This window comes from Drosophila eugracilis, unplaced genomic scaffold (assembly GCF_018153835.1).
Source record: "Drosophila eugracilis isolate 14026-0451.02 unplaced genomic scaffold, ASM1815383v1 contig_90, whole genome shotgun sequence".
In the NCBI taxonomy this organism is placed as follows: domain Eukaryota; kingdom Metazoa; phylum Arthropoda; class Insecta; order Diptera; family Drosophilidae; genus Drosophila; species Drosophila eugracilis.
Window position 1 is genome coordinate 630,270 of NW_024573812.1, and position 20,489 is coordinate 650,758.

General features: G+C 36.8%; 1 protein-coding gene across 1 annotated transcript; it reads right to left on the reverse strand.

The window, feature by feature from the left end:
- Positions 1–237: 237 nt before the first annotated feature.
- LOC108106676 (aquaporin) lies at positions 238–15,379 on the reverse strand. The gene is made up of 4 exons (XM_017213906.2): positions 14,726–15,379; positions 6,260–6,438; positions 966–1,319; positions 238–905 (listed from the first exon to the last, which is right to left on the reverse strand). Exons 1-4 carry the CDS (start codon positions 14,739–14,741, stop codon positions 717–719), a joined length of 738 nt encoding a protein of 245 aa, XP_017069395.1. The 5' UTR covers positions 14,742–15,379; the 3' UTR covers positions 238–716.
- Between the last annotated feature and the right edge of the window lie 5,110 nt (positions 15,380–20,489).

Consider the following 20,489-nt stretch of genomic DNA (forward strand, 5'->3'; position numbering starts at 1 on the left):
ACTCCATTATAAGGGTTAATTTTATTCCAAAAGCAGCATAAGATCTAGATTTGAGAAAGTTGTTAAAAGTTTCGCCCAGATGTTAGATTCCAGATGAATGATCTTCGGTTTTTGGTCAGCCCAAGTAGCAGTTTAAACTTATTAGCTAGTCTTATGTATACAAAAGTTTCTTAAGTATAGTGATTGATGACGGTTAACAATGATTGAAGCCCCAGGACGAGTAGACAAAGACGTACATTTGTATTTTCTTTATAGTTTTTTTTTATTACACATAATCATAATACAATTCGTAGGTGCTCAACAAGTGGTGATCAACGGAATGGAAAGTCATTTCCATTTGGAAAAGTGCCTTCGAGTTACAATTTAGTTAAGCTTCTTCAATACAGTTTTCCTTCGATTCGCGTCAATGATGTTGTGCATATAATTTAGCTTAAAATTACTCAAATACAATATTGCGTACATACATTTTTCTTTCAGTGTTAGCTTCGCGTTACAACTAATACGAGACATTCTGCTTGCATTTTCTTTTTCATTTTTTAACAAATAAAAATGATACAGTTGTGTTTGTGGGGGTGGATTTGGAGTAAAACCTAATCTAAGAGAAATTTCGGCAACGAATTCGATGTGACCCTGTGGCTAGATGGAAAGCGGATGTGTGATGCGGATGTGAAGCGGGTGCGGACATTTACAAGAATATGGTTTTTCGGATACACCTTTTAGAAGTCGTACGAGTCGGCCTCATCGTCGCCCTTGCGTACCTTGAAGATGAATCGATAGAGGATTCCGGCCAACAAGCCACCGGCAATGGGACCCACCCAGTACACCCAGTGATAGGTCCAAATACCCTGCACCACGGCAGGGCCAAAGGATCGGGCAGGATTCATGCTGGCACCACTCAGTTTAACCTGTAAGGTAAGATATTTATAATCTCTTATCTTAGATTTGCTCCATTTAACCAAACTCACTGCACACAGATGTCCAGCTGTGATGGCCAAACCCACAGCCAATGGCGCCGATCCCTTGATATCCTGACGTCCTGGATCAGAAACCGCCTTCACCACAAACACCAGTATGAACGTGATCAAGGCCTCGATCAGGACAGCCTGTGCAGCATCCAGAGAGGGATCAAAGGAGGATACACCCAGACCTTCTCCAGCATATCCATTCAGTGCCACCTTGATCACAGCTGCCCCAGCGATGGCTCCAACACATTGCACAATCATGTAAAAGGCTGCCTTAATTATGCTGATCTCGCCGACGATTAGGAAGCCAAGGGTCACAGCTGGATTAATGTGGCAGCCACTCAGATGACCCAAGCCCTGGAAAAGGTAAGAAAAGTTTGGAATTTTTAAGGGATTATGTCTAAAGGGAAAGCTTCATTAAAAAGTCTTAACATATTAAGCAAAATGAAGTCACAGAACAAAGCTGCTACTAAGATAGAATCTGAACCTTAAATCAACTTAAACTTATAATTTTGATACCTTTAACACGATCTTAATGAAACCTTAACATAACACTTTAAATATGAATAACTTAATGTTAAATTGTACCTACAAACGTAGTATCTTAGTCACAATTTTCTGATTATTAATCTAGCCCTAAACATGTAAGATAAAACCAAGTCATTAGCCTATCCCTCCATCACTCCCATCTTTCAAATGTCAAGTTGACAACGCAACATCTTAGGCATCTTCCTTTTAATGTTCGTTGCCCTTTGCCTTTGTCAGCTGATTCAATGATTTTCGAAGATTTTCCGAATTTTCCGTTGCACAATCGCCAACATACAGCCAACTGCCAACGGATACAAGCAATTTGTCAGAGCTGAGATGCACTCGAGTGCATTTATTGTGTTTTTGGCTTGTCTGCAAAGTTCAGGTTGAGTTGGCTCGAAAGTAAAAGTGTGTAAACACGGCTGTGGGGGTTCTGTTGAGTCATTGCCCGAGAAGAGATCTTATGGAACCACTTAAATGGAAATCAAACTGGTAAATTGATCGGATCGCATCGGATTCGATTGGATCTGAATCTCAGATCAGATCAAGTGTTATGAATGAAGCCGAAACGCATGGCTCAAGGTCGATGTGCAGGCTTCTATGTTTGATATCTCTTTTTAGCCAAGTTTTGTTGCGTTTTTTGCTTTTGTTTTGTTTCTTCAACATTTTGGTGATACGAATTCGATTTCGATATGGATTTCGCAGTTAGCCGCATGGCCAATGTCGTGCGTTTGCTTTGCGTTTAATTAATAAATGCGAAAAAAACAAAAAAAAAAGTAAAAAAAAAATGCCTGTGTTGGCCAACGCTAATTACAAATGCCGCCAAGAGCAAGATCGAGTCGAGTTTGGGGCCACAACGACTGCAACTCGAACAACTTCTTGACATTTTGGTTATGCTCATGCGTGTGCCTTGCAATTTCGATTTCGATTTCGATTTCTCGTCTATAATATTAAAGTTTGCCGCCTAACTGAGCTGACCTAATCGCTGAGATCTATAATAGCATAGGCCTATTGTTAGCAAGTCAACTTAACTCAATACTCAACTCGTCTTAATTGCACACACTCGAAGAGTCGTGAAATTAATCAAATTTATTGTCGAGCCCGAAACCCATAATTAAATTTAATATATGCAACGAAAGCAATCGCGATCGACGGACCGGCTGCGTGTGAAAACGGAGAGTGACGGACTGGCTGAACTTAGGCCATGAGTCATCGTTGAAATATGGCTAAGATCGTTGGTTAGTTTGGCCTATGCTTGGGGTATGCTAGTTCAGAGGGAGTATTAAGCATTTTCTATGACATTTAAAATGCACCTATTAATACTACAAAGGCTTTGTCATACTGGCAATATACCTAAAGACATCTCAAACAGCAGCCTGCAAAGTGAGTTTTATTTACAATAAAGAAGCACTTTAGACTATATTTTATAACCTCTTATAACCTCTTATAACCCTCTCAGGGTGATGAATGCCAAGCCAGTGCGGTGAATACTGTTTTGGTATCCTAAATTCCTGAAAGTGCAACCTTTCAATTTCACAAAGCCGGATAGAGGCCTGTGAATCAGCTGTATCTGTTGCAAGAACGGCCATAAATTAAGGTACTAATGGAACCCCCTTGACAATGTCCATAGAAAATGATAACAGTTACTCCTTCCACCCCTTCTAGAAATTTGGAAAGCAAATACAACTTCCAGCAACTGAGTTGAAAAGGAACAAAAGCTGAGCTGGCATGATGCTTTGAAGAAATGCCAACAATTGGGTGCCTATCTGGATGTCTTTAAAGGGAAACTTCAAGGCATTAATCGCTACTGGATCGACGTTACCAATCAGTTCAACTATGATGAACGATCCAAAGGATTGAAAGCTCATTTCCTGAGTTGGGCTAAGGATGAACGCACTAAAGATGTCAAGTGTCTGGATATCAGAACACTCAGTGGAATTACCGCCATGAACGATAATATTTGCTCCAGAAATCTGCTTTTCATTTGCGAGAAATCGGGCGAAGTATAGATGTTTTGAATATATATTCGAGAAATTTAATTTGTTTATCAATATTCACTTTATTTTACTCTTAAAAATTATTTGTATAAAATTAAATTCCCATTCCCAATAAAAATATCTCATCTAACATCTATATAGCATTTTCTCTTTGTTCTTAGTGCTGGCACTCTATATGAACTCAAGGTTTTTCATTGGCTACGTAAAGTCTGGCAAGTCTCTTCTACCAATCGAGATATATCTATATGTGAGTTATATATGTATATATAGAGATCGATCGGCTTACGCATGTGCAGTGGAAACCACAGCTCGACATTTACGCTTAAATCATATTTTATGGCTTTTCAGCTGAAAATCGAATGTTAACTTGTTTGTTTCGTTCTGCTTTTCAGCAGCATTTTGGCGATTGTGGTTGTTTAGTTTGTTTTTATTTTAATATTGTTGTTGTTGTTTATTGCCAGTTTGCCTGTTGGCCGCTTCAATTCAAGTTCGCATCGGGCCAAAGCCAAAGTCGAAGTCGCAGTTGCAGTTGCAGTCGAAGTTGAAGTTGATTCGATTGCGATCGCGAATTGAAAACAAAAACGTGAACGCTGCACGCACTAAGTTTTTTTGGTTTTTCTTTAGTTTGTTTTTGTTTTTTCAGGCACTTGCATGAGTAAATTTAATAAAAGTTAAGTTTAGACTAAGTTCTTTGAGTAAGCTTCTTTCTGTTAACTGATTAAATATCATTAGTCTTTTGGAATGTACTTTATTAAGTTAAGTTTTTGGTAATAAAATTACTTGGAACTTGGGGACTAAAACTGTAACTAATGTGGTTAAATCTTTGAAATATCTATTATAATTGAAGAAAATTTTGTTGTTTACTTCTAAGTCTACTTATAAGTTTTCAAATCCTAAGCTAACTTCATTTTCTAATAGTTAATATTCTTCTTTTTTTTGTAAATGTAAATGTTACTCCCCCTTAATGTTACTCCCTCATTTAATATCAACACCAAGTCAAAAAAATCACTTAACATTCCGTACTTTTCCTATACGAAAACAATTTGCTCAAACCTAATAAGCCCTAATAAAAGCCCAACCCCACAGACTGAACTTTCGATAACAATCGCTTAACATGACATGACAATTTACAAGCCACATAAAGATCGGCGAATATAAATTTTCCATGCACGTCCCATTGTTGTTTGCCATTTTCCCCAAGCATTTGTTTAAGTTGCATTAAATTTCATTTAATTTTTATTAACAATTTGTTTGATTTACTTCCTTTTGGGAGATTTGCATTTGAAGTGCCGAAAGAGTAATTCAATGCCCCCAAGCTCAAGCTTAGTAATATCATATTACTTGACTTATTTCTATCACTATTTCAGGGGAATACAGCCATTCCAGGGCCAGCTATTGCTGGCAATTAGCACGTTTTCCAATTTGACGCCACGCGTCTTGCTCCAATGAACCGTTATTGCAACGGCTTCGCCTTTCGGCGATAGCGATAACGATGACGAGGGTGATGGCGATGACGAACGAGGAGCAGGCACTAGCGTCACACCTGGGTTTCTGGCGAAATTAGCAATGCATACCGGAGTTTATCTTGGGCTCGAGCGGTGCCAATCGTTGGCTTGCTGCAAGTCATGGAAAAGGCTGGAAAAGCACAAGATGCATTCACCAACCGACGGGTAGCTAATTTGCCACTAATAGCGAATGTGTTGCAAGTTTTCTGCGGGGAAATGACAGAGACAAGCATCGATTATGTTGCCAACATATAGCTACTTGATTTCATTATGAAAATTATTAACGCTTTCGATATGCTTATTGCATTGCAAACTTTTGTAATGGAAAAGAGAGCGTTGGCTGATTACCTATCAACATTACACATACGACATGTATGACTGAGAAATTAGTTAACTTTTCTTAAGATTTTTCCAATACCAAATCACTGACTTAGGGGAGCTGCTAAATATAGAACATCATAGAAGCCTTTTCATGTTTTGTGATGGATTCGGTTGGCTGGAACTTGACTTTTGTAGTGCCCATAAATCGAATGCTAGAACACAGATCTCGGTTCTCTGCGATCTGCGATCTGCGATCGCTTTAAATGCTAAAGCACGACAACAACAGTCGTCAGCGCGTATATAGCATAGCGTAATTAAACGCATAATAATCTAATTGCATATTTTGCGTGTTGATTAATGTTAATTGCCATCGCAGACGCTTTTGCTGCGAGCGAGCATTTATTATTCGCACTGAGTTTCCAGTGTGTGTGCGTTTGTAAATCTGTCAATTTTCTAAATTACATTCGCACGCAGTCTTGAGTCTTTGCGAAGCAAACTGCATTTGTTGGGTTTTTTTTTTTTTTTTGCTTTTTTATGGCTAGCCCGCGATGTTGTCGCTTTTAAATGCCAATGTCTCTTGGCCAAAAACTCAGCGTTTGTGAATGAGCCGAAAGTGTAACGCGGCGGTGGCGCGTGTCCTTGAAACTGGCCGCCGATCAACGCACGAAACCGTCGACTTCTGGCCTGAAATCTCCGACTTGGCTGGCAAATCTCAAAATCTCAAATCTCCAGCTCGATGCGTTCTCTTTGTATGATCTGTATTAGGGTACACTAGGGTGGACCAAATTATACTTAAAGCTAAAAATACGAAATATGATATAAACAAGCTTTTTAACGCCCTAAAAGTTAACTTAAACTAGCATCCAAGATCATTATACTTATTAATTAGATTTTCTTATAAACTTTGGTCCATCTTAAATAGACTTGCAATGCGTGTAATAGTTACCTGGGCGATTGTGGCCACCGTTAAGCCAAAGGTGAATGCGATCTGTGGTACACTTCCGCTCGTCGTGCTGCCAACGCCGACGAAGATCAAGAAAAATGTGCCCACCAGCTCGCCGAGCAGCATGCGCCAGATTTTCTTGTTCTCCGTAATGTCGGCAACGCCAACGAATTTCGACATTTCTGAATGCGTTGTTGTTGTTGTTTGTTGTTGTTTTCATACCGAAAAGAAATCAAAGAATCAAAGAACCAAATATTAGTAATCAGAAAAATAAGCAGAGTTGATTGCTACTAGCGCAGCGCATGCCAAATCATTATTAATTATTACTTTTTGTCAGCTATTAGTCAATAAAGTTCATGAAAAACCCCGACTGTGGTGTGTTTATTTAAGTGGAACCATTGGGAAAACACAAACAAATTAATTAGAACTTCGTAGGGTTTATTAACATTAAGCAACCTTAGAGCGAAACCTTTGTATTTATTCTATATTTTATTTATTGCCGTTTTTTTTTAGTAATTTCCATATTTATTTATTGCTATTTTGTACAAGGTGATGAAAAGTAGAGGTATTTAACGTGCTATGTGACGTTGTAGGCGCCTGTTAATATGCACGTTTATGGTCATTACGTCAAATAGTTTTATAGTGAAATTTTCACACTTCAGTTTATTGGAATACCAGAGCTTACTTAATATAGAAAAAAAACACAAAATAAAATCAAATATTTAATTATTGCTCAAACAGCTTTGCCCTTTGCACATTCTGAGCAAACAATTAGCATAGTTTGATTAATTAATTTGTTTAATAGCACATCGGTGTTTGCTTCCTGACAGAAGCCTTTCATTTGTCATTATTGCCCGTGCCAGGCGTAGTAGTTGGGTGTTAATTAATTTAGAACTTAACAAATATTTGTGAAAAATGCATTTGCACACCCTCTATTGCAATGCCAATAAAACTATTTATAAACATGATGAGGTTGACTGCCTTTTAATTTGCTGCTATTAAGGAATTTAAGTAGGCCATATCAGGGAGAGTGAGAGAGAAATTCTGGGGCTTCACCTTGCTATTTAAGCCGCATTTAAATAGTCATTTATGACTGTCACTTGACCAAAATGTCAGTTTAAGTGATGAACACACACGCCTGTTTTCCTCACTGATAAGTAAGTTGATTTTATCACTAAGTTTAAACACTTAACAGGGCAATTATCTGGCGTCCCATGACTCTGAAAACCAGAGTCAGAGATAACACAATTGTTTAAGAAAATCATAAAAAGTGTTTACATTTTCCCACTGGCAGCTGGTCAAAAAGCAAAACAAAACTGCAATGCCTTCTTAAGATTCAGTTAAGGTAAATGGAGTGAAAATATCTAACGTGATTTGAATGGGAAAACTGAAGAAATCCCCAAGGAATTCCCACAAAAAAAATATAAACCAGGAAACCCATAAATAACCTGCCTTTAACTTTTGATATTTCTACGAATTCAATTGACTTTCGGCGTCACTTTTTATCGCCATGAAACCACAAAAAAAAGACAACTTAAAAAGTGACAGTAAAAGTTATCACCTATCAGCGATTTGTGATCTAAATATTTTAAGCCCAGGAAATGGCCATTAAAGAATATTAAGAGCCATAACCATTTTATCAAATGAAATATGATATAGTCTGGTCTGGTAAAGTTAGTGGGCGTTGAACAAGCACCACCCACTTGCACATAAATAAGAGTGGAAAATTGAAACCAGAACGACCTGTTGACAAGAATCGGCAATTGGCCAAAACTCAATTAGCATAGCTAAGCTAAATTTATGGTTTATTTGCCATGAACATTTGTTTAATTCAAACACCGTTCGATGTTCTTTCTATGTTAATTTTCCAAAAAAACAAAATAAAATGTAAATTAAAGTTGATTAAAGACAAACAGAATGTCAAACATAATTACACGATGATTGTTAGAGGACAAACAAACACAAATTATTGCCGAACTGAGCTTCTTCTTTTTGGCCAATCAATCAGTATGGGCAACAGCCAGAGAGAGAGGGGAGATTAATAACTTCATCTGCCAGATATTAATCACGGCAATTGAATTGAAAACCGAGATTCAAGTTCAATGGAACCCCACAGTATCATTAATAAGCAATTTGTGTGGCTTTCATTTTTTTTAAGCTTTTTACAGCGTGAAATGCACTTGGCTGGCTGGCTAATAGCCACATGTTTAGTTGACATTTAAATTGGCCATAACTCTGCCTGGCATTATATAATATACGACGCTCTTCGTTTATAGGCTTGTTGGGACTTACTAACCTAAACCTCGACAATCACCAGCAATCAGTTCTATAATTGATGGGCTTTATATCTTAGAGTTTGTTTTTTTAGTTTTTTTTTCAGGAAGCCTTTACTAACTCAAAAGGTAGCCATAAAGATAAAGTAGTGCCTGCTACCTAAAAATAAAACTTATCTTTCTTTATCTTCAATCAACTTAATCTAAATTGGCCTAGCGATTTGTTTTAGGCCTTAACAACCTTGCTAGACCTTCTTGTCACATCCTTGGAAGTTGGCCTAACCAATATCTTGATGTGGTCTGAAGAAAATATTATGGCCGAGAGGCACATTAACAAAATCGTATTAACAAAAATAAGAGAGAGAAAAAATCATAATAACAACAATTACACACAATAGTCATCAATTGGAAGGTGAGGGCGTGACGATGTCGAGGCTTTTGATTTCATTTTTTTGTGTGTTTTTTTTTAGCAAAAAATCAAATATATAAAAAACCAAAACAATCAATCCATCAGCAAGGCCAGTCGAGATACATTTGCCAGTTATAAAGATTTATCTGTGTTAATTTCGCCTTTTAATTTGTCGAAAACAATTTGATAATGTTCATAATGAAGCGTAATTAATTTAATTTGAGGGAAAAGTTAACTTCGTCACTCCAACTAATTTGATTAGAGGGTATATAAGGTGCACCTTTAAGGTGCGTTCTAAATAATAATTTCTTCGAAAACCTGGAACCACACTCCATCAATTTCCCAGCCCATCAATCAGTACACGACACTGTCATTGCCATTGCCATTTGATACGTTCGACATGAAATTAATTAGTGGGCCGCACATTAAAAGCAAACTTGCTTCGTTATCGCTGAGAAGTTGAAAAAAAACTTACTTTTAACATTTAATTTCTTTGAAATCGAAAAATTCCCGACGTATGCGTAATAATATTTATCGCCTGCAAAATCATTCTGGATTTCTGCCATCAAGAACTTGGCTTCAAACTGCCTGACCCACATACCAAAAAGTACCAGTTTTTTATTATATTTTTTAGTACCACTTGTACCTGTACCTGGCACTTGACTTTGATAGCTTTGTGCCGTTTTTTTTTGGTCAGTTTGAAATTGAAATTTGAAATTCAAAACAGGTAAAGAGTGGCTTCGTTTCGGGCTTGGCTTGGCTTAACTCTTAACTCTTTCTCTCTTTGGCTTCCGTGTTTGAAAACAACAACAACAACAACAAGCCAAGCACAACAATGTTCGAAGAAAACAAAACAATTTTTTATTACTCGTGCTGGCTGAGATTGAGATCTCATGCCGGCAAAGTTTCAAGCAGTGAATACTCTTCTTGAGAGTTGCAAAACTATGTTAAAAAGTCTGAAAATATTTATTAGAAAAATGGAATAGTAGTAGTAGTAGTTGAGATAGTAGCCAACTACTTCCTTACTAAGCTATAATAAAATAATTTTAAAAATGTATAAATCTAAAAATGAGTTCTTGAAAGATTCAATATCAAAGATAAAAGATCCTAAAACTACCTGCTAAACCTAAACCTAAATCATCTTTAACTTCATCTGTCTTAAACTTAAGCCAAAAAATATCTATAAATTAAGTTAAGCTTTATAGTTAGGGTATACAAAAGTCGTTAGACCCACCAAACCTTGACCAAAATGTCAAGGTCGTTGCACATTTCCCCAAAAAACACCCTTGAATAAAATCTTAACTAAATCTCAGCATTCGTGAAAAGTACTATTAAATCACGATCCCCGTGGGAAAACTAACTTTCTCCTGTTAAAAATTTCACTTTCATAGAACCTTCCACCACAAACTCAAGTGGCACTCCGCGTAGTATTCAACTATTTTGCAATAAGGCCAGAGATAGCATCTCTGAAGATATGGCCAAGGCACGTTCTGACCAACGATTTATGGCCATTGGCTGAAAGTGAATGAATTACCCAACGATAAGATAGCTGAGTCAGGTGGGTGAGCTATCTGCCTTTAGTTAGTCGGGGAGTTTAGATCCCCATGTACGGTTCCATTTGGCCAGGTTGCATATAATTACTGTATCGTATTATTAGCAAACTCCCTGGCACTGGAAATCACTCAGTCACCCGGTCACCCAGTTCCAAATACAGTAATCCACACTGTCTGTCCGTATTGGAATCTATGCCAAGTTGGCCGGGACGGCTAAGTGCAGGTCTGACCCCCGGGAAAACTGTTAGTAGTTGATAGTTGCTAGTGTTGCAGTTGCCATAAACTTGATGTTGCCGCGGATGTCCGTTCGACATGGTCTTGCACCTGTTCTGCTTGTTTTCAATGTGGCTAACATCCTGGAAGCCTTGTTTGGTAAATGGCACTGAGAGAAAAGAAGATGTTCTAAGAAATATAGAAAGTTCTTAGAGCTGCTTTCTTGTTGAGCAACCTAAGCTTTTCTGACACTTTACATTTCCCAATCGCTGTTTTCTTTCAGTGCTCCTCGTGGCCAACCTTGGGTAATAGCAAGAAATCAAAGTGTTGGGGGCGTGGTGTAGCACACGTGCCCATGGCTAAAGGCCAAGTCAAAGGCTTGGCTTCTTCGAAGAGCCGCTCCCATGTCCTGGCCCCGGGACTCTGGTTATGTTGATTGGGGAAACTGGGTTAGGTTATAGCCATGACTTATCTGCGTATTATTAGAACATGAGCAATGTCATCGCCCGTGGCCTTTTCTCACCTCGTTGCCATACCGAAAGCATTTTCCGCTTTTCTCAACTCATTAATGCCGCTTAGACACGCAAATTTGGCATAAGTTTCCTAATTTATGTCCATTTCTGCTCATATGTTTCTTAATCACCCCAGCTAAGGACAAAATTGACTGGCTAACAGAAGAAGGGATTCACAAAAAACAAGTTTTATGGTTTATGATAGTTTTTAAGGTGTTTCAAATGGTAATTTCCCCCTTAACTGACGTCACCCTGACACGTGTGCAATTATCATTTACAAGAAAGTGAAAATAAATCAGGGAAATTTCAAAGGGACAGGTGGTTTACGGGGTTGTATTAAGAAAAGATTTAGCAACAAAGAAGCTTGCCTTAAGGTGTGTCTTAACAGTAAAATTGGATTGTGTAAATTTACAGAGGTTATTTCTGTCCATATATGCAAATTATGTTATTGTCGCCGATCTGAAGGCATTATAATGCCCAGCACAGGGGCATTAATTTCCCATATAAAAGTAAGTGCAAAACAAAAGCTTCTTCCATATTGTTTTCGAAAAACCATTTCGTCTACAACAATTAATCAATTTAATCGGATTATACATTTCGGTGTTTGAGCAATTCTTTTTTCATTCGGCAAAGGTGATGATTTTATTAATAATACAGATCGAAACCTGTTCGCTGGCCATTAAAAATCGTTATAAATTAATTAGTCAGTTAGCCAGGTACTAGTAGTGAGGGAGGCATACAAAAATTCACTTATTATCTTTATGGGCTTTGGGCCCAAAACGAATTTATGTCGTTTTAACTCGTTTACAATGTTCCATAAATCAGAGGCAATTTATTGGTGTTTTGAGGCTTATGACTAAGTTTGGGAGTTAACCAATTAATGGCGATAATTTGAGATGAAATGATAGGGAAATTTAGTGGGCCTTTACGGGAAGATTGATTAATGTTGTTTAATGGAACCTCTAAGTGGCTGTATCTTTTTGGTTTCTTTTTGCCAACTCCAAAATGGCTAATTTATATCCTTAATCTTTTATCTCTGAAGAATATTTCAAAGTCAATTTCATTGCCAATCAAAGTGGGAAATCTTAGATCATTCTAGTTATTAAAACTTAATTCCACGTTACACGATTTGAGAAAACTTTCCACTGGGAAACGAGAATCTTCGCCGCTGTGCATCTCAATGGCAGCCTATTATCTTAATTATAAGCTTTCTGATTAGCAAACAAGTTGATCTTCCATTGAAAACTGAGCTGAATTAACTGGAGATGTGCACACTAACTGTGCTAAATGTCTAAATGTTTAAGCCAAAAAAAAAAAAAAAAGGAAAACCAAACAATTTCCTGGCTTCTGTTTTGAATGCCAATTTCACCGTGATGTCATGTCAACTTGGCTCACGATTATTACTGTAATTTTATATCTGCCAAGCAGACGCCACACAAAAACAGCAACTAACTAATGTCAGGTTGACGCGTATATATTATATTGCGATGTTGGTCTTAGATGACAACGCATTGAATTATGAGTCGGGGAAGATGTTAAGAGGCAAGAGGCAACCCAAATTAGCTACACGTTTGTACTATAATTTGCAGAATTTCAACGCCAAAGGGCCGCGAATTTCTCACGCACCTCACCGGACTATTTTTAACGGCTTACTAGTCTTAAAAAACCGATGGCAACCATTAAAAAACCACTGAACCAGGTAGTAAACAAAAATATTTAATATCTAAATCAAATATGGAAGCTGCCTGTGTTTAAACACTTGATCAAATAGAAGCTCAGGCGTTGACATTAATTAGCTGGGACAGAGAATTTCCATAATGTAGAGCCGGCAAATGAAAATATAAAGCTAAGGTAAATATTAACTTCGATATCGGTGGAAGGAGAAACCGTGAAAATGACGCCAGAGATCGCTTTAAATTCTTGGCCAAGCAAACAGAAAATGCAATTAAGTTTTTTTAATTAATTGCCTGTTGAGGCTGCACAAATAAAAGTTCCTATTTATTTTTTTTGTGAGTTTTAATTTGTTTTTTACTTCATTGGTTCATTCACTTGACGGTGTTGGCTTTATTGCCCCTCCATTGGGGAGTCATCAACATCGACATCATCATCGCTCAAATTGCCCCCCAACTATAGTTTCCGCTGTTTTGTTTACCTATCAAAGTTTTCTCCTATCTATCTTTTTAGTTTCTTTCCTTTCAGAGGCTTTTCTGTCATGCAAACTTTCAGTTACAGAAATCATCATCAAACGCCACGGAAGCTAAATCAAAGCAACAAAAAAACTACTCAGCTAACTATAGAAATATAACTTGAGGCTAATTTGCGGTCTTTGTCATGCTGCGCCAGAGAAATTATTGAAAACCAATCATCTTGTTATCGTTATCGACAGGCGGGCTAGTCTTTGATTTGGCCAACTATCAACTATCGACTGTCTTAGAAAAAGATGATTTATCATATTATCTTAAGATAGCTTATTAAACATGATTAATTACAAGGGAATGATTAATTTTTAGGCAAATTTAAGTTGCCTTAGAAAGTGAAAATTCAAGTGCTGCTTTGGCAATTAAGCGTGAGATATAAAATTAAGTTGATTAAATATGAGATAAGTTTAAATAATAAAGAAATTAAATAGTTTTAAAATTATATTAATAAATAAAAATGTCAAAGAAGATTTTAATTGGGGTAATCGAAAAATGTAACTTTTAAATGGCCACAAATACTTTGAAAATATTATTTTCCATCAAATACTCTCTTCCTAATAATCTAAACCAGGGAGTGCTCAAATACTTCTTACGGCACATCATTTACTAACACAAATACAAGAATACGTGCACATATGTAGTGACGTTTTTGTGTTGGTTTCCAGCTGTGCACTGAGAGAAAGAAGAACACTTTTTTCTGCAAACCAAATCATCACTCATTTTACCTAACCCCCAAATCGTCCATTGCGAAATAAACTTCAAAAGGCAAACAGAAGTTAAAAAGAAAGAATTCCAGTGTAAGTGTTCAAGGATGATCAAGGAAGAAACAAGAACAAATTGAATTACAGTTAACGACGAAATGAAGCGGAAAGAGGAAAACGAAAAATTGTTAGTGGAGTAGCACGGCGAGAGTTCAAAGCTTATGGGGGAGCAAGCCCATACGCAGCGAGCATTTACAAAAACAAAAAAGCACCCAGAGGATAAGCGTTGAGCACCCCTGATCATAACATTATTATAAATTTATAACTGTTAAAGATTATGTTAAACTCTAACTTTATATAACTTCAAAGACAAAGCAAACAATTAACAACTGTGCGTTGATTTATCAAAACATCAAGCTCTCCATCTTTAATTTCATATTTTTCCATTAAAGAAAAAAAGAGAAAACTCCCGCCAGAGTGGGCTTAACTTTCGCAGAAAAATCAAAACAATTTGGCGCACTCTTCGCCCCCATTTGATTTGCAATTAACCTTCGGACACACGCACACGCATAGTTCGCATTCTCCAGTCGCCAAATCTCCAATCACTCACCTGTTTTCTCAACCATTTTGCTGTCTTCTGTCTGCGATCTTCAATCTACTGTCTTCGCTCTGCAATCTTCTCGGGGGCAGCCACTTGAGTTTTAATTTTTATTTGGCAAAAGCGTGGGGGGTTTTCAATCGAACTTGCTTTCGTTTTCAAAGCGCGCTTTTTGTTAAATTTTTTTTTATATTTTTATTAAGTTTTATTTTTTTGCAGGTAAAAGTGAGTTAGCGGGCACTCGAATCGAACTGAATTGTGCCAATAGGTTTGGTTTTTTTGTGTGGCCGAAAATATAATTGTTAAGGTTAAGAGTCTTGAGGTTGCACAATTGTCAGGCACTTGACCACAGTTCGTTATTTTTTTATCTTCTTTTGTTGTTAATTTAATTTCACCCAGGTATGGCCTAAGTTTTTCCTTTTTTTTTGTATTTTCACACTGGTCTTGATTAGTTTTCTTGATTCGTTTGAAATTGGAAAGCGCAACGTACAATTTAATAACTCGATTTTATTATTTTCAATTTAATTAACCGCTCCGTGGTCGATTTCCTTTACGGTTTTTCAAATTACCGCCGCCTGGCTTTTCTTTTCGTGGAGATTGTTTTTGGGGGGAGGCCTTAAGCTGTGCTACCACGTTCGCTGCTCGAGCGCAAATAAACGTTGCCAGCGTTGCGACTGTAACTGATATACTCTCTGCCGCCGTCGCAGTTGGTGTTGGCGGCGTCGTTGGCGTCGCTGTTAGCAGCATTGGCGACTGCGGCAGAGATGGTAAGTTTTTTCTTTTTTGGGGCTTGGCCAAAGTAGAGCTCTGCTATGGCAGAAAGGATCTGGGTTCGGAATATACATGCCCTGATGACTTAATCGAATTGGGGTGTAAAAACATTTATTATGACTTTAGGGCGGGCTGAGATATGAATGTTTGCTTTTTGATGGCTCTGTTTTGCCAATTTCATGTGCTTACCACTCGGTTGCAAGTACATTACTAAACCTGAAGGTAAGGTTTTTGTTATAATTTAAGCATTAGTGTTTATTTTTTAAGCTATTTTAAATCTAGTGAGTAAGTAAGCAGGGGAAGGGATTGATTTAGATGGCCTTGATTACCCATGGAAAACTATTTTTTACTCTAAAAAGGAACTTTAAATGAAACTAGCCTAGAAGGGATTAATTTAGTACACAGAGGTATCAAATTTAGATGATAACCATAACGACATCAACTGCTTTTACTATGTTTGTAGAGTATGAAGGTATTGTTAGCTTACTTTTACTTAAGAAAGAAGTAGTATTCCAGCATTAAATGATGTTATTAATATTTAGTTTCCTTTTAAAACAAGTTCCATCACCTATTGGTCTTACAGTAGTTTATGTTAGCAGCCTAAAGTAAAATTCAGTCATTAAACTAACCCCTCAACGCTCACTATCTTTCTATTAAAAAGTAATTCAAAGTAAAAAAGATAAGATAGGTAAATGAAAAATAATTAATAAAATTGATAAGACAGCCCAGTTTCCTATTAAATATTTGTCAAATGACACATTTAATCTTCCTAAGCTTCTTTAATACAGAACTGCTGCAAATTAACCTATTAAAAGCCAATGAATTTCAATTAAGATCAACAAAGATGTGCCAAAAATACTCGTATTTAATCTAATTGTTATTGGCCAAGGGGAAAGTTCAGAGCCAATTTTGGGGCCAAACTTTTGCACACAGCCAAAAACCGATTTAGACTGCCATTTTGGGCACTTGATATATGGACAAGTACAGTTTATAGCACTCAAGAAGCTATAAACATTTTTGATTAATCTAATTGCGCTGGTCATGCAGCCGAAACTCAGACATATACTTATCGCCCAGCTCAGATCTTATCAATCCTCATACTTGTGACTTTAGTTAATCCACAAAGGCCACACGTTACTGAGATTAGACCCTTGAAAAATGTAAGTTATAGTCAAACATTTTTCATTTAATTTTAATGGCAGCTTTTCCGTTTTTTTAACTTTAACTTTTTAATTTCAGGTAGTTATGGGTTACGGACGGTTGGCCCCTTATCAGTTTCACTTTTAAACAACTTTCCACAACTTTAATATGCCATATTGATTGCGGGGTTTTCTGTTTTTGTTTTTTTTTTTTTGTTATGAAAAGGGCTTTTACCTTGTCTATTTTTATCTGTCTTTGGCTAAAGCAACAGTTGCCAGTTATTGACAAAACAAGTGACAACCCAAAATAAAAGGAGGCATTGCGATTTTGTTTGTGCAAGCGTCTTGGCCCATTATGAAAACAAAACTCAGACGGATTTATTTATGCCAAAAACTACCAAAAAAGCAGAAAAAAGAACATGCCGACTTTGTTGCTTTAATGAGTAATTATATTTAATGCCAGTTAGCCATTAAAATGGCACGAACTCTGGCTAAATGGGGGAGATAATAATCACCGCCGCCGTCTGCGCTCGTCGAATTACCAATAGATCTTTAGATCCCGCCTCCTTTTCATCTTGGCTTTTCATTCATGGCAGTAACACCCTCCCCTAAGCTTCCTCAAAGAGTAAAAAAAACCAATTAAGACTCATAATTTGATCGTTGGAATTAGATGGTTGTACTATAGTCGAAATCATCAAATTAGAGTCACATTAATTTCTATTTAATTTATGATTTTTATGGGTAGATATAGTAATAATTAATTGGTATTATATTCTTAACACAAATTGATTTTCATCGAAGGTGGTGGGGGTTATTAATTATCAGCAGTTACATGAGTTATGAAGATATTTTAGCATGGGGTAGGGACATCAGGAAGTTAGTTTTGTTATTTTATTATAATTTTATTTGTAATTTATGGTAAGTTTTAATGTACAGAAGATAAATTGATATTGTTTAAAAGTCATTTTGTATGTATGGAAATTATTTATGTATTTTAATGTACTTAATGATAGCTGGTCTATAAGTTATAAGCATTCTTTTTTATGCCCCAAAGTAAGTTCAAGCATCGCTTATATGGGAAAGTAGAAAAATCATGGAAAAAATACTTCCAAACAGCCAAATAAGTCCCATAAAATGTGTATAAAACCCATTTAGCTAAGAGATGAAAACTCCATGAGATGATAACCCCATATCTTAGTTGCAATTGCAAAAACTTAAAACCAAAGCCAAAACCAAATTGAATTTGATTTTATTTTTCATGCAATTATCTGTTTTCTCTGCACTCGGACCTAGTGATGCTTCGAAAACAATTCGAAAAACGTTAACTATAATAACCGTAAGCAGACCTCAGTGACATTGAAACTTTTGCAATTGTAACTGCCGATCGGCAAGTGGATTGAAGAAGAAGAAATTGGAAAAAAATAATACAAAATAATACAAAATAAATACAAGAGAGAAACGATAATAATCTGTGTGCTGCCCATAGGGGGGGCGGCTAATAAACAAAATGAAATGAATTTTCAATAATTCACAATAACCACGAATGAGTCGGTAGAAAATTAAAAGCCCCGAAATTGGTTCAATCAGGTGGCGAAAAAAAAAGTAGGAGCGTGTGCCTGATTTTCGCCTTATGATTGATTTAGCCCGAGTAGGAGCCACAAAAATAATATCAAATAAAGGTCAATGTCATAGGCCACCCCCTCTTCGCTCTTTTTTCTTTAACTTTTTTCCTCCATTCAGTGATGCTCTATCTCCGGCGTTTGACACTCCATCAATCTTGGTTAGCGGTCGCTGTAAAAAGTGTGAATGTGAGTCCGTCCAAGATGCGTGAGTGCCGAAGTCGCAGACTTTGGTCTATGCAAATTCAGACAGCGCTCTGATTATGGCTTGCTCAGGTGTTTTTTTTTCTAGATATGATATATGATACTTGGGCAGTACAGTGATCAGTGGGTGTTCTACTCAAAGAAGTTTCTGTGGGAAATATCTTTTTGAGAAAAGATTTCAGCTTGAGATGCCTTATTTAAGAGGAAGATTATTAGAAACAATTTTATAAATAAAAATATTAACAAGTCATTAAAATTCGAGAAGGAAACATGTTAAAAACTTTGAAACTTTTATAGTTTTTTTGTTAATTTTAGGGTAATTAATTTTGTAAACTTATTTTTATTATAATAAATCTTTATATTTGTTAAAAGTTTTTCAGACTTTGCTTATATCTTTATTATATATTTTTATAAGCATTATTTCTCAATGTATTTGGTTCTTTTTTAATCATTTATTGTTGTATTTAATTAATAATATTAACTCTGTGTTATTAGAGCCATAAGGCAGTCAACAAGATAGTTAGAGAGACGATAAACCTTCTCAAAAATAAAAAATTAAATGAGTTTTTTATGTAAAAAACAGAACTAAATAGCGATAGACAAATGACATTTAATCACAGAAAATAGTAAAGAATAGAAAAGCCTTAAGCTCGTAGTTTATATGACGGTAATATAAATGTAAGTACTTACAAGAGTACGTAGAGTTCCCCTTAACCCATATTCACTGTAAACCCATATCACACATAATGTTTCAATAAGGCCGCTGCTTGAAGCTGTTGGCGTTTTGGCTTTATTGTGTCTGGTCTTTCAGTTCTCGTTATTGTTTTTTTTCACTATTTTTTTGGCAAGCCTCGTCCAAGTCCAATTCGAAATGTTGAATGTTGAATGTTGAATTGTTGTTGAGCTATTTGTTTTGCACATTTTCAGTCGCTTGTCGCTCAGCCCCTGCCCTGCCTCGCCTTCAACCACATCTCTACATCTCTTCATCTCCATCTCGAGACTCCATCATATATTTTTGCAGCCATGACTAACCTCTAGTTATTGTTGATGTTGTCTTCACGCATGCGCCGTGGGAAATATATTTCGAAGAGCTTTCGTAGAAGCAAATCTTATGCGGGCATCTCGACCGAATTCTGGTCATGGATCATACATACATACATACACCCCACTCACATTCTCCAAGACCAAATGTTAAGGTTAATTCTGGCGCACGAGGCGTATACTTCATTTCCTGAATTAAACACACTGCGTATGAGCAATGTTGAAGCGCGTGCCGTACCGTAAAAAAAAAATTTCAGGTAATTAAGCTTAAAAATATATAAAATCCACTACATCTCCTTTCCCAAAAAAAGTTCGCAGCACTCGAACAGTGATTGACACAAGCACTTGGCCGTACTCGTCGTACAATTTGCCATTTGTGTTTGCTCAACTTCTTTGGTTTTTTAGGTTTTGTTCTCGGTGCTGGCTTTTGTTTTATAATAAAAATACATCAAGAATGGATTTTTTGGATTTTGTCGCAGCTTAGCGATTTGTTTTGTTTTCAATTTTTTAAGATTTTTTGTTTTTGTTCTCTTTGATTACTTCTATGAAGTTAGGCACGGCCGCTGTTGACTTATGGCGTACGTGTTATATATCGAGAGCCCATTAAGTTGGGGCACAGTAATGGGCAAATAAAAAGAGGCAATTGATGAGAACTTGCTTTGTCCGATGCTGATAAGCCTTCACAGACGTTCCGAAGTTTTTTTTAGATTTTTTGCAATGCGATTTCAAGCGGCAATCAAAGCGCACTTGATAGTCCAATCTCCCAGATCACGTCACTTCCCAACTGCCAGCTTTAAATTCCCAGCTATGTCTGATTTAATTAATGGCCTCCCACTTGGGGGCCTCCATGACCGGACAATTCTAATTTATTATTTCGCCAGTCAGGACACAATTACTTTGCTTTTCCATATTTCACAGTGAGGCTTCTTGGTCGGCAGGAAAAATAAGCAAAAAGCCCTGCCCAAAGGATTACAGTTCATATGCAAATGGGCGCAATGTCGG